The sequence below is a fragment of the Manis pentadactyla genome, chromosome 1, assembly GCF_030020395.1.
Source record: "Manis pentadactyla isolate mManPen7 chromosome 1, mManPen7.hap1, whole genome shotgun sequence".
Lineage (NCBI taxonomy): Eukaryota > Metazoa > Chordata > Mammalia > Pholidota > Manidae > Manis > Manis pentadactyla.
Window position 1 is genome coordinate 144,188,406 of NC_080019.1, and position 13,571 is coordinate 144,201,976.

The following is a 13,571-nucleotide window of genomic DNA, read 5'->3' on the forward strand; positions in this document are numbered from 1 at the left end:
TAAGTTAATGCTCATGTGGGAAAGTAACATTTCCAAGGCCAACCATATTAAGTCATTTCATGAGGTTTATCATTCACCTGACTTAATACTCTATTAGTTATACTGTAATTTTGATCTATAAAATTGCTTGCCAGAGAAACTTTGAAACTTTTCCTTAGTAGGATGAGGTCAGAAAATTCTTTAAGATCTAAGAATAGCTCTAATAAAAAGGATTGTAGAGGCTGAATTTGAGGTATACATTTCTATGAAGTTATCACTACTTATTAAATGACAAATACTCCTGTAATTTCCAGGTTTGTTTTATTCTTGTCCTTTTTCTTTTTTTTTTTTCAGTGAGCAGTACTTGGAATTGAATTTCTTGTTCATTAAAATTAATACTTCCTCATAGTAGGTGAATGTAATTTAAATTAAAAAGATATACATATGTATGTGTATGTAGAAAGAAACTTTGATTCATTATTATACCATAAACTGGATTTTCTACAAAACTCTTCATAATGTCTTAATCTTCCTGTGGCCCAACTCCATCATTAAGATCAGCTGGGAGATCAGGCTCTGGTCAGATGGAGTAACGAAGGCCAGATTACCAACCTACATGAAACAACAGAAAGAACAGAAAATTCCAAATCAAGGCGCTGAGCGTCAGGCAACCAATGAGAGTGATCCCTGGGAGATGGAAGATAAATAGGTGAGCCCTTAGTTTACAGCCATGAGAGAACATCCAAGCCTCAGTGCAGGGAAGACAAACTGAGAACCTGGCCCAGAAAGTGGAAGCTGAGGTACCAACAAACAAACAAACAAAGCAGAAGGAACCTGGAGTCCATGGTACAACACCACAAAGGAAAGACCTGCACAGAGATATTATCAAGAATCATGTAGAAAGTCCCTGCTAAGAATTCCATAGAGTACTGATCACTTTATATTTAAGGAGACTGACAGAAGCTGCGAAAGAACCATCCAAAGAACTTAAAGCAAATAATACTTAACATTCACAGAGGACCAGGAAAATCCCCTGTTCTATACAGCCAGACTAGAGTTTATAATTTCATGTAGCATTGGGCAGAGCACTCAGGAAGGTCTTCTCTTAGTTGTGTGAAATAATTAGCACTCTGCTAGGTACTTTTCTGGAGCCATTTAACAAGTCATAAAAGCAAGATCCTAAAGAATCTGTTTCCAAGTAATTTACCTACATATAAGAATGAAACTTAAGGCTTAATGGCTGCGGCTGACTCGTTTTCTAGCGGCGGCCCGGCGGCTGTCAGGCTGCCGCGGTCGCCGCCGCTCAAGGTGCTAACGGAGCAGCTGCGGCGCGACGCGGAGGGTGGCCCGGGCGCATGGCGGCTGTCGCGGGCGGCGGCGGGCCGCGGGCCGCTGGAGCTGGCGGCCGTGTGGATGCAGGGCACGGTGGTGGCAGCGGGCGGCGGCGAGGCACTGCTGCGCGACTCGAGCGGGCCCTTCTCGGTGCGCGGCCTGGAGCGGGTGCCTCGCGGGCGGCCCTGCCTCTCCCCAGGAAAGTACGTGATGGTAATGGGAGTGGTTCAGGTGTGCAGCCCTGAGCCGTGCCTTCAGGCTGTGAAGATGATGGATCTTTCTGATAATCCCATCCATGAAAGCATGTGGGTACTAGAAGTGGAAGATTTACACAGGAACATTCCTTAGATGACTTGAAACTTAAAAACAACCGAAATTCTGAAACAATTTAGGTTCTTTTACCACATAGATTTCATGGACATCATTATATGTATACTTCTCACAAGTTCCTCCGAGAGCTTTTTGCTTTGGTTGACCAAGTGGTCGGGATGTAAGGTCTCTGAACGCTGGGACCCTCCAGTTAACTCAACCCCTGATGCCCTTTGCTTTGACGCCTGTTTGCTGATGAAAAGCAGATGTTATGTTCTCTTTCTCTTCTCTTGGTTTGTGTGTGTTAATGCTCTCTAAAGCACACATGATGCATTTTCCCAGTTTCACAAGTGGATACTTTTTCTGTTACCGCCATGACCCTATTTTACGATGCCAAATTTGAATCTCACTCGTTGCCCGTGGAGATTAAAGTGTGGTTGTGGGCAGGGAAACAGCCTGCATTGAAAAGGAATGACCATGGCTCCTCTTCTTCTCCATCAACTTCCATACCAATTTGCAAGTCAAATGGAATGTTCTCACTGCAGACACCAGCGGCCTCAAGACACAGTTCTCTCTGCTTCGGATGCCACTCAGCCACTTAAGACCTTATGTCCTTGTAGCTGTGGACGCTGCTGCCGCCATCCTCCTTTCACTTGGAGATGTTGAGACACTTTGAACATTTTTGGTTGAACCTAAAATCAAGATTGAGAACAACTTTCAGGCATTAACCAAACCTCTCTGCCTCATAACTTTTGGTGAGATGCTTCCAGGGAGCAACTTCCTGGCCTACAGGATTTCCCCCCCGTGTTTTATTGAGATGTAATTGACATTCAGCGCTGTATAAAGTTAAGGGGTACAGCATAACGATTTTAGAGTTCTTACATTTTTTTATATGGGATGACTTTTTGCTGTGATTATATTGAATGTTGGGTTCCTGCTCTCTACTGCTTCCCCATGCCTTCTATTTCCTTAGATTGCTACCATCAAAGGAGTCAGGCTATACTGCTACAGAGTTTTGTAGATTATTGAGCTTCACCACTAATAAATTGCTTCATATGCTGCATTTTTTAAATAGACTTTATTTTTTAGAGCAGCTTTAAATTTATAGAAAAATAGAGCTGGACGTACAGAGTTGCCGTACACCCCCACCCCTGCAGGTTCTCCTATTATTAACCTTGGCATTGGTGTGGTGCATTTGTTGCAAGTGATGAGCCAACATTAAAGCCCATGGTTTACAGTAGCTGTAATTTGTGGGATACAGCTCTACGAGTTTCACAAAGGCGTACTATGTATCTCCCACGACGTTATCATAGGGAATAGTTTCACTACCCTCATAAAAATCTGTGCTCCACCTATTCATCCCTCCCTCCCCCTTAGCCCCTGGCAACCACTGATCTTTCTACTGCCTCCATACTTTGCCTTTTCCAGAATGTCACAGAGTTGGAATCATACAGCATGTAATATTTTCAGACTGGCTTCTTTCACTTAGTAATATGCATTTCAGACTTTTCTGAACAGTTACAGTATTTCTTGGTAGCTCTCTTTTTTTATCACTGAATAATACTCCACTGTAGGGATGTTTCATAGTTTGTTTATTCATTCACCTATTGAAGGACATCTGTTTGACTCCAATTTTGGCAATTAATAAAGCTGCTATAAACATTCAAAAAAAAAAAAAAAGAATGAAACTTAAAATACTTACAGGAATAAGTAAGTAAAATCCACAAGGCTTGACATCTAATCAAAGATATGCAGACATGCAATGTAGCAGGAAGATATGCCCCATATTGAGAATAATAACCAATTAACTAAAGCTGACTTGAAACTGACACAAGTGTTAACAGATCCAGGGACATCAATGCTATTATACTTGGAATACGTATGTCTAAAAAGGTAAGTAGAAATACTGAAGATATGAAGAAGACCCATATCAAACCTCTGGAGATGAAAACTACAATGCCTGAAATGAAAATTTAGGGTACTGAAGAATTAGCAGTAGAAACTATACAACATTTAAAAGGGAAAAATAATTTCAAAAAAGAACAAAAAGGACAACAGTAAACAGTGAAAAAACCTCAACCAACCTTTTAAATATGTAACTGGATCCTTGAAATAGTGAAAAGAGAGATAATACACAAAAAGAATTTGAAAAAATAGTGGCCAAAATCTTCCAAATTTCATGAAAATAAACACCCACATTCTGAAAAGTTAAATGAGGCTTAAAACCACCTCCCTTCCAAAAAAAGTGAAGGAAATGACATCAACACACTTCATAATGAAATTGCTTAAAGCCAGGTATAAGTTAAAAAATCTTTAAAGCAGCCGAGGAAAAAAGATACTGTGTACAAACAAAAATGAGGAAGACAGCAGATTTCTTATTAGATAAATTCAAACAGTAGAACAAAACCTTTAAAAGGGTGAAAAAAAAGATTGACAACCCAGAGTGTAATATTCAGTGAACATATTGTTCAAAAAGGAATGCAAAAAAAAGGATAGTTCAGACATAGGAAAGTTGAAAGAATTCATTTTGATGAGACCTATGCTATAATGATTTGAAAAGAAATTTGTCAGGCAGATGAAAAATGATACCAGATGAAAATATACATTTAAAGAAATTTAGAGCACTAGGAAAGGTAGTAGCTACATGGGTAAAAACAACTTTTTCTTATCTATTTCTTCAAAAGGTAATTATTTAAACAAAATAACTACAATGTATTGTATGTTTTATAATGTATAATTAAAATGAATGAAAAATAGTATGTAGACTAGGAAGTAGAAATGAAAAACTATTGTCACCTTAAAAATACCTACAGTGGTATAAAATCACTTGAAGGCAGAATGTGGTAAGTCAAAGTGTATACAATGAACTTAATACAATTAATATGATAACACAAAGAGGTATAACTAATAATCCAACAAAGATGAAATGCAATAACTAAAAAATATTCAATCCAAAAGAAAGCAAAGGAGGAAAGTGATACAAAGAACAAGAAAGCACAAGAATAAAATTAATAAATGATAGATTTAAACTTAACATATCACTAATTATATTAAATATAATAGTCCAGGCATTGCAATTAAAAGAGATTATTTGATTGAATAAAATGAGGAGACACAACTCAATGCTTTCTATATAAATTTACTTTAAATATAAATATATAAAAAAGAAAAAAGTGTGTGAAGAGAGAGGAGCCAAGATGGCGGCATGAGTAGAGCAGTGGAAATCTCCCAAAAGCATATATATCTTTGGAAAATACAACAAATACAACTATTCCAAAGAGAGAGACCAGAGGATACAGTAGAACAGCCAGGCTACATCTACATCTGCGAGAACTCAGCATCTCATAAAGGGGGTAAAATACAAGCCACGACCCAGCAGGACCCAACCGCTCCTCATACCACAGCTCAGTGGTGGGAGGAAAGGAGTTGGAGCAAGGAGGGAGTGGAAGTGCAGAACTGTTAAATAACCAGCCCTAGTAATCCATACCGGGAGTGCAGACACACATCACATGGTGTACTGATATTAGAGAAATGGAAAAGTAAAATCTGCAAGCAGGTCCCCGCAGCCGGCTCTCCTGGGACAAAAGAAAAGCAAGTGCCTTTTGAAAGTCTTAAAGGGACAGGGGATTAACAGCTGGATGGAATCGTCCTGGCACACACACACCAGCAGGCTGGGAATCCTGAGGAACTGCAGGTGCCCTAGCCCCCTGGGTGGCAACACAGTTCTGAAGCCCCTCACGGCAATAACCAGCCTGCCATTCATTCCCCCCAGTCGGCACTGCCTCACCACAGCAGCCAAACACCTGGAGAGTGACTGCACCCACAGCAACCGCCCAGAGTCTCCTCCCAGCATGCGGCCACCTGAGCCAGACACAGAGGCCGCCGTGGGTGAGCACATGCCCAGTGCAGGCAGAGGAGGCTGGGACAAGGTGAGAAGGGGCACCAGTCTCACAGAGAGCACAACTGGTGCACATGCTACTCCCTGCAGGGCACTGGGCTGCCCTGATTCTCTCCTGCCTGCGGCAGCTCAGCAGATTAACCTGGACACAGCTGCTGGCGTGTGGGTAACCATCACAGGCATTGGGAAAGAGGAAGGTGACCAGCAAGCAGGAAGGGACTTTGTCCTCCCAGCTGATACACATGACACCTGCCTGCAACTACCTCTATCACCATGAAAAGATAGAAGAATTTGGTCCAGTCCAGAATTACCTAGACAACCCCCGAGACAGGGCCTGGGGAGATAGATATAACCAATCTTCCTTAAAAATTCAAAATAAAGGTCATAACCATGCTGATGGACCTGCAGAGAAATATGTAAGAGCTAAGGGATCAAGTCAGGAGAGAGAATACAGAAATTAAACAATCTCTGGAAGGACTTAAGTGCATACTGGATGAGGTGCAAGGGACAGTTAATGGAATAGAAATCAGAGAACAGGAATACAGAGAAGTGGAGGCAGAGATAGAAGGATCTTCAGGAATGAAAGAATATTAAGACAACTGTGTGACAAACCCAAATGGAACAATATTCACATCACAAGGATACCAGAAGAAGAGAGAGAAAAAGGGATAGAAAGTGTATTTGAAGAAATAATTGCTGAAAACTTCCCCAAAATGGGGGAGGAAATAGTCTCTCAGACCATGGAAGCCCACAGAACTTGCAACATAAGGGACCCAAGGAGGACAACACCAAGACATGCAATAATTAAAATGGCAAAGATCAAAGACAAGGACAGAGTATTAAAGGCAGCCAGAGAGAGCAAAGGTCACCTACAAAGTAAAACCCATCAGGCTATCATCAGACTTCTCAACAGGAACCCTACAGGCCAGAAGAGAATGGCATGATATATTTAATGCAATGAAACAGAAGGCTCTTGAAACAAAAATACCGTATCCAGCATGATTATCATTTAAATATGAAGGAGGGATTAAACAATTCCCAGACAAAAGTTGAGGGAATTTGCCTCCCACAAAGCAACTCTACAGGCTAAATAGATGTCACCAGAGAAAATAAAATCACACCAAAGAAAGCAGACAAACCAAATACTAACTAAAGGCAAAAAATAAAATCAACTATTCACAAAAGCAGACAAAGGAAACACAAAAGAGTACAGAATAAAACACCTAACATATAAAGAAAGTAGGAGGAGGAATAAGAAGGGAGAGAAATAATCTTCAGACTGTGCTTATAATAGCTTAATAAGTGAGTTAAGTTAGATGGTTAGATAGTAAAGAAGCTACCTTGAGTCTTTGGTAATGATGAATCTAAAGCCTGCAATGGCAATAAGTACATATCTTTCAATAATCACCCTAAATGTAAATGGACTGAATGCACCAATCAAAAGACACAGAGTAATAGAACAGATAAAAAAGCAAGACCCATCTACATGCTGTTTACAAGAGACTCACCTAAAAACCCAAAGACAAACACAGACTAAAGTCAAGGGATGGAAAAAGATATTTCATGTGAACAATAGGGAGTAAATAGCAGGTGTTGCAGTACTTGTATCAGACAAAATAGACTTCAAAATAAAGTAACAAGAGATAAAGAAGCACATTACATAATGTTAAAGGGGTCAGTACAACATGAGGATATAACCATTATAAATATATAGGTACCCAATACAGGAGCACCAACATATGTGAAACAAATACTAACAGAATTAAAGGAGGAAATAGAATGCAATGCATTCCTTCTAGGAGACTTCAACACACCACTCACTACAAAGGAGAGATCCACCAGACAGAAAATAAGTAAAGACACAGAGGCACTGAACAACACACTAGAACAGATGGACCTAACAGACATCTACAGAACTCTACACCCAAAAGCAGCAGGATACACATTCTTTTCAAGTGCACATGGAACATTTTCCAGAACAGACCACATACTAGGCCACAAAAAGAGCCTCAGTAAATTCAAAAAGATTGAAATTGAACCAACCAACTTCTTAGAAAACAAAGGTGTAAAACTAGAAATAAATTGTACAAACAAGACAAAAAGACTCACAAAAACATGGAGGCTTACCAGCATGCTCATGAATAATCAATGTATCAATGACCAAATTAAAATAGAGATCAAGCAATATATGGAGAGAAATTACAACAACAGCATAAAGCCCCAACTTCTGTGGGATGCAATGAAGGCAGTTCTAAGAGGAAAGTATATAGCAATCCAGGTCTATTTAAAGAAGGAAGAATAATCCAAAATTAATAGTCTAAAGTCACTATTATTGAAACTGGAAAAAGAAGAACAAATGAGGCCCAAAGTCAGCAGAAGGAGGGACATAATAAAGATCAGAGAATAAATATATAAATAGGAAAAGAATAAAACAATAGAAAAAAGCAATGAAACCAAGAGCTGATTCTTTGAGAAAATAAACAAAATAGATAAGCCCCTAGCCAGCCTTATTAAGAGAAAAAGAGAATCTACATACATCCACAGAATCAGAAATGGGAAAGGAAAACTCACAATGTACCCCACAGAAATACAAAGAATTATTTGAGAATACTATGAGAATCTATATGCTAACAAGCTGGAAAACCTAGAAGAAATGGACAACTTCCTAGAAAAATACAACCTTCCAAGACTGACCGAGAAACAGAAAATCTAAACAGACCAATTACCAGCAATGAAATTGAAACGGTAATCAAAAACGACCCAAGAACAAAACACCCTGGCCAGATGGATTCACTGCTGAATTCTATCCAACATATAGAGAAGACATAATACCCATTCTCCTTAAAGTTTTCCAAAAAATAGAAGAGGAGGGAATACTTCCAAACTCATTCTATGAAGCCAGCATCACTCTAATACTAAAACCAGGCAAAGACCCCACCAAAAAAGAAAATTACAGACCAATATCCTTGATGAACATAGATGTAGAAATACTCAACAAAATATTAGCAAACCAAATTCAAAAATACATCAAGGGGATCATACACCAATGTCAAGTGGGATTCATCTCAGGGATGCAAAGATGGTACAACATTCAAAAATCCATCAACATCATCCACCACATCAACTAAAAGGACAAAAACCACATGATCATCTCCATAGGCACTGAAAAAGCATTCGACAATATTCAACATCCATTCATGATAAAAACTCTCAACAAAATGGATATAGAGGGCAAGGAGCTCTACATTATAAAGGCTATATATGACAAACCCACAGCCAACATTGTACTTAACCACAAGAAGCTGAAAGCTTTTCCTCTATGATCGGGAACAAGACAGGGATGCCCACTCTCCCTGCTGTTATTCAACATAGTACTGAAGGTCCTAGCCACAGCAATCAGATAAAACAAAGAAATACAAGGCATCCAGATTGGTAAAGAAGAAGTCACCATGCCACTATTTGCAGATGACATGATATTGTATATAAAAACCCTAAAGACTCCACCCCAAAACTACTAGAACTTATATCTGAATTCAGCAAAGTTGCAGGATACAAAATTACACAGAAATCTGTTGCATTCCTTTACACTAACAATTATCTAGCAGAAAGAGAAATGGGGAAAACAATTCCATTCACAATTGCATCAAAAATTATAAAATACCTAGGAATAAATCTAATAAAGGAAGTGAAAGACCTATACCCTGAAAACTACAAGACACTCTTAAGAGAAATTAAAGAGAACACAAACAAATGGAACTCATCCCATGCTCTTGGCCAGGAAGAATTAATATTGTCAAAATGGTCATCCTGCCTAAAGCAATGTACATATTCAATGCAATCCCTATCAAATTACCAACAACATTCTTCAATGCACTGGAACAAATAGTTTTAAAATTCATATGGAATCACAAAAGATCCTGAATTGCCAAAGGAATCCTGAGAAGGAAGAATAAAGCAGGGGGTATCTTGCTTCCCAACTTAAATCTCTACTACAAAGCCACAGTAATTAAGACAATTTAGTACTGGCACAAGAAGAGACACACAGACCTGTGGAACAGAATAGAGAGTCCAGATATTAACCCAAACATATATGGTCAATTAATATATGATAAAGGAGCCATGGATATACAGTGGGGAAATGACAGCCTCTTCAACAGCTGGTGTTGGCAAAACTGGACAGCTACATGTAAGAGAATAAAATTGGATCATTGTCTAACCCCATACACAAAAGTAAATTTGTAATGGATCAAATACCTGAATGTAAGTCATGAAACCATAAAAGACTTAGAAAGAAACATAGGTAAAAATCTCTTGGACATAAAGATGAGCAACTTCTTCATGAACATATCTCCTGGGGCAAGGGAAAGAAAAGCAAAAATGAACAAGTGGGACTATATCAACTGAAAAGCTTCTGTACAGCGAAGGACACCACCAATAGAACAAAAAGGCATCCTACAGTATGGGAGAATATATTAATAAATAACAGATCCAATAAAGGGTTGACATCCAAAATGTATAAAGAGCTCATGCACCTCAACAAGCAAAAAGCAAATAATCCAATTAAAAAATGGTCAGAGGAGCTGAACAGACAGTTCTCCAAAGAAGAAATTCAAATAGCCACCAGACACATGAAAAAATGCTTCACATTGCTAGTCATCAGAGAAATGCAAATTAAAACCACAGTGAGATATCACCTCACACCAGTAAGGATCGCCACCATCCAAAAGACCAACAGCAACAAATGTTGTTGAGGTTGTGGATAAAGGGAAATCCTCCTACACTCCTGGTGGGAATGTAAATTAGTTCAACCATTGTGGAAAGCAGTTTGGAGGTTCCTCAAAAAACTAAAAACAGAAATACCATTTGACCCAGGAATTCCACTTCTAGGAATTTACCCTAAGAATGCAGCAGCCAGTTTGTAAAAGACATATGCACCCCTAGGTTTATCACAGCACTATTTACAGTAGCCAAGTAATGGAAATAGCCTAAGTGTCCATCAGTAGATGAATGGATAAAGAAGTGGTACATATACACAATGGAATATTATTCAGCCATAAGAAGAAAACAAATCCTACCATTTGCAACAACATGGATGGAGCTAGAGAGTATTATGCCCAGTGAAATACGCCAGGCAGAGAAGACAAGTATCAAATGATTTCACTTATCTGTGGAATATAAGAACCAAGGAAAAACTGAAGGAGCAAAACAGCAACAGACTGACAGAACCCAACAATAGACTAACAGTAACCAAAGGGAAAGGGACTGGGGAGGACAGGGGAGAAGGGAGCGATCAGGGAGGGGAAAAAAGGGGGGGCATTATGATTAGTCTGTATAATGGGGGGGCATGGGGAGGGCTGTACAACACAGAGAGGACAAGTAGTGATTATACAGCATCTTACTATGCTTATGGACAGTGACTGTAAGGGGTTTTGTGGGTGGAACTTGGTGATTGGAGGAATCTAGTAAACAATGCTCCTCATGTAATTGTAGATTAATGATACAAAAAAAGTGTGTGAAGAGTGAAAAAATATATACAAAAAAGATGCTGTTCTGACACTAGTCAAAGGGAAGCAGGAGCAGCCATACTAATATCAGACAACGTACAAGGCAATTAATATTGCCAGATATTTAGAAGGGCATTTCATAATGATAAAATTATTTATCAAAAAGACATAATAATCCTAAATCATTGTGCATCTAATAACAGATTTTCAAAATATATGAAAAAAAAACAGAAATGCAAGAAGAAATAGATAAATCCACTTTTGTAGTTGGAGATTTCAATACCCTTCTCTCAATATATGATAAAATAAGTAGAAAATCAGTAACAATATAGAATATTTGAACAATGTCATCAACATGCTTACACTTTTGATTATTTTATCTTATGTCCTTCAATCTTATTTATCCACACATCAGTCTTCCACTCTAAGCAATGCAGAGTTATTAGGGCAGAGGCAAAAACATATACTTTAAAATCACAATAAAATCTGGTTAACTAAAACTAAATAGTTAAACAAGTGAGTATTTTGTAAATTAATTAGTGAACTGGATTCTGACAGATTGTGTTCCCTGCCTGCCCTTGGGTTCATCAAGATTTCCTTATATACTTGTAAAGAAATTTCCTTTTTTCACTTAAACTAGTTTAAGATGAGTTTTTATTGCTTGCTCTGGATAAAATTAAAGTTCCTGTGGCCAGGATTATCACCTGGCCCTGGTTGACTAGCTCACTACACACGTGTGGGTAACACGTTGCTATTGACACTATAAAGAGCTCTGCCCAGTACTCTGGGCAACATGGTGGCATGGCTGAAAGGCTGCAAGTGAGCAGAGTAGAGGCTGGAGTGGGGGCAGTGCAGAGGACAGAGGCCCAGAGAATGGTTGTGCGGGTAGAGAGGCCTGGAGGCAGAGACCGGCTTGCTGCATGCATACTCTCTCTGGGTGAATGGGGTTTTAGTGATTGACCTGCCACCGTGGAAATAAAGTTGGGTATAACCCTTTCACCCCAAGAACATTCTGCCATTTCTTTGGCAACATTAAATCCATAGTGAACTTGCCCAGGGCTGAAGCCCATCGGAAGACACTTGCTTTCAAAAACACCTTGACTAACATACTCTCATATCTGGCTCCTTTCCATATGGATGTAAACATATTTCCTTTCACTTTTAAATTTCTTTGAAAAGTTTATGTTCTGTAATTCCTTTACCTCTGTTCTCAGTCATTCCTTGTGGTTTCCACCTGTACTATGCTACCAAAAATTAGTCATACTACAGTAGTGAGTGAGTTCCATGTCAATAAATCCAGTAGTAGACAGTTTCAGTTTTTATCTAGCTTGATTGTTCAGCAGCATTTGACATTGTGGACCCTCAGTCTCAAAAATCTTCCTTTGGTTTCTTTAACAAAATTCTATTAGACTTTCTTTCTATTGATTTGACTATATGTTTTGATTTCCTCTGTCACCTCCTTCTTTCCTACCTAATTCTTATATGTCAGAATTGCTCTGGGATTCCTTATACATTTCTGTTTTTTTCCCCCTAGTTTTCATTTTTTAAGAGGTGTTATCACCATGTACCCCATTGATGAAGAAATAAAATTATGATTAATGCAGTCACCCTTGATGGCTTCTTTTTCTTCACTGCCCATTTCAACTGAGTCTACTTCCAAATTGCTCTCAGGTTTATCTACTTTTTCCCAGCCCTACCACCAACCACCCTGTTCTGATTCCCCATATCATTGTCCCATATGGACTACTGCAACTGTCTTCTAAGCAGTCTCCTGCATTTAAGCAATACCTTCTCTAAACTATAATTTACTCTCAGCTAACATATTTAAAAGATAAAGGCATAAAAATGGGTTAATTCTTGACTAAGGCACTTTAACAGCTTTGTGTCTCCAAACTCCTTAAATAGCTTACAGGGCTTCCCAGAGTGAATGGTCTCCACCTATCACCTTAAGCCTTATTCCTTACATGTTTCCTTCTTCATATTTCATCCACATTCAGTTTCTTTTGGCTTCAGTAAGGTATTACTAGCTCTTTGGTCAATGGGCCCTCAAGAAGACTAACTCTTTTCTCTGCTTAGAAGCCCTATTACATTCCCTATTTTCACAGAGTTAATATGCATCATTTTTGAGATCTCAAATAAGGTCTCTGTGGATAAAGTGAAGGTTCCTGTGGCCAGGATTCTCACCTGGCCCTGGTTGGCTAGCTCACTACACACTTGTGGGCAATATGTCATTAATGACTCTATATAAAGAGCCCTGCCCAGTGCTCTGGGTGACTCACTGGCATGGCTGCAAGGCTGCAGAAGAGCAGAGATGAGACTGGAGTGGTGGCAGCACTGAGGACAGAGACTGAGATAACTGTGCAGGTAGAGAGGCTCAGAGGCAGAGACTGGCTTGCTGCATGCAGACTTACTCTGAGTGGACAGGATTCTAGGGATTAACCTGTCATGGTGGAAATAAAGTTGGGTATAACCCTTTCACCTAAAGAATGTTCTACTGTCATTTCTTTGGTCCCACTGAATCCATAGTGAATTTGCCCAGGACTGAAATT

At 39.1% G+C, this 13,571-nt stretch overlaps 1 protein-coding gene across 1 annotated transcript; it reads left to right on the forward strand.

The window, feature by feature from the left end:
• Nucleotides 1-1,215: 1,215 nt before the first annotated feature.
• On the forward strand, nucleotides 1,216-3,268 carry LOC130683625 (recQ-mediated genome instability protein 2-like). The gene has a single exon (XM_057501855.1). It carries the CDS (start codon nucleotides 1,216-1,218, stop codon nucleotides 1,657-1,659), a length of 444 nt encoding a protein of 147 aa, XP_057357838.1. The 3' UTR covers nucleotides 1,660-3,268.
• Nucleotides 3,269-13,571: the final 10,303 nt, after the last annotated feature.

Excerpts from the sequence above, each read along its gene's own strand:
- LOC130683625 (XM_057501855.1), top strand. The coding sequence starts at position 1,216 with ATGGCTGCGGCTGACTCGTTTTCTAGCGGCGGCCCGGCGGCTGTCAGG.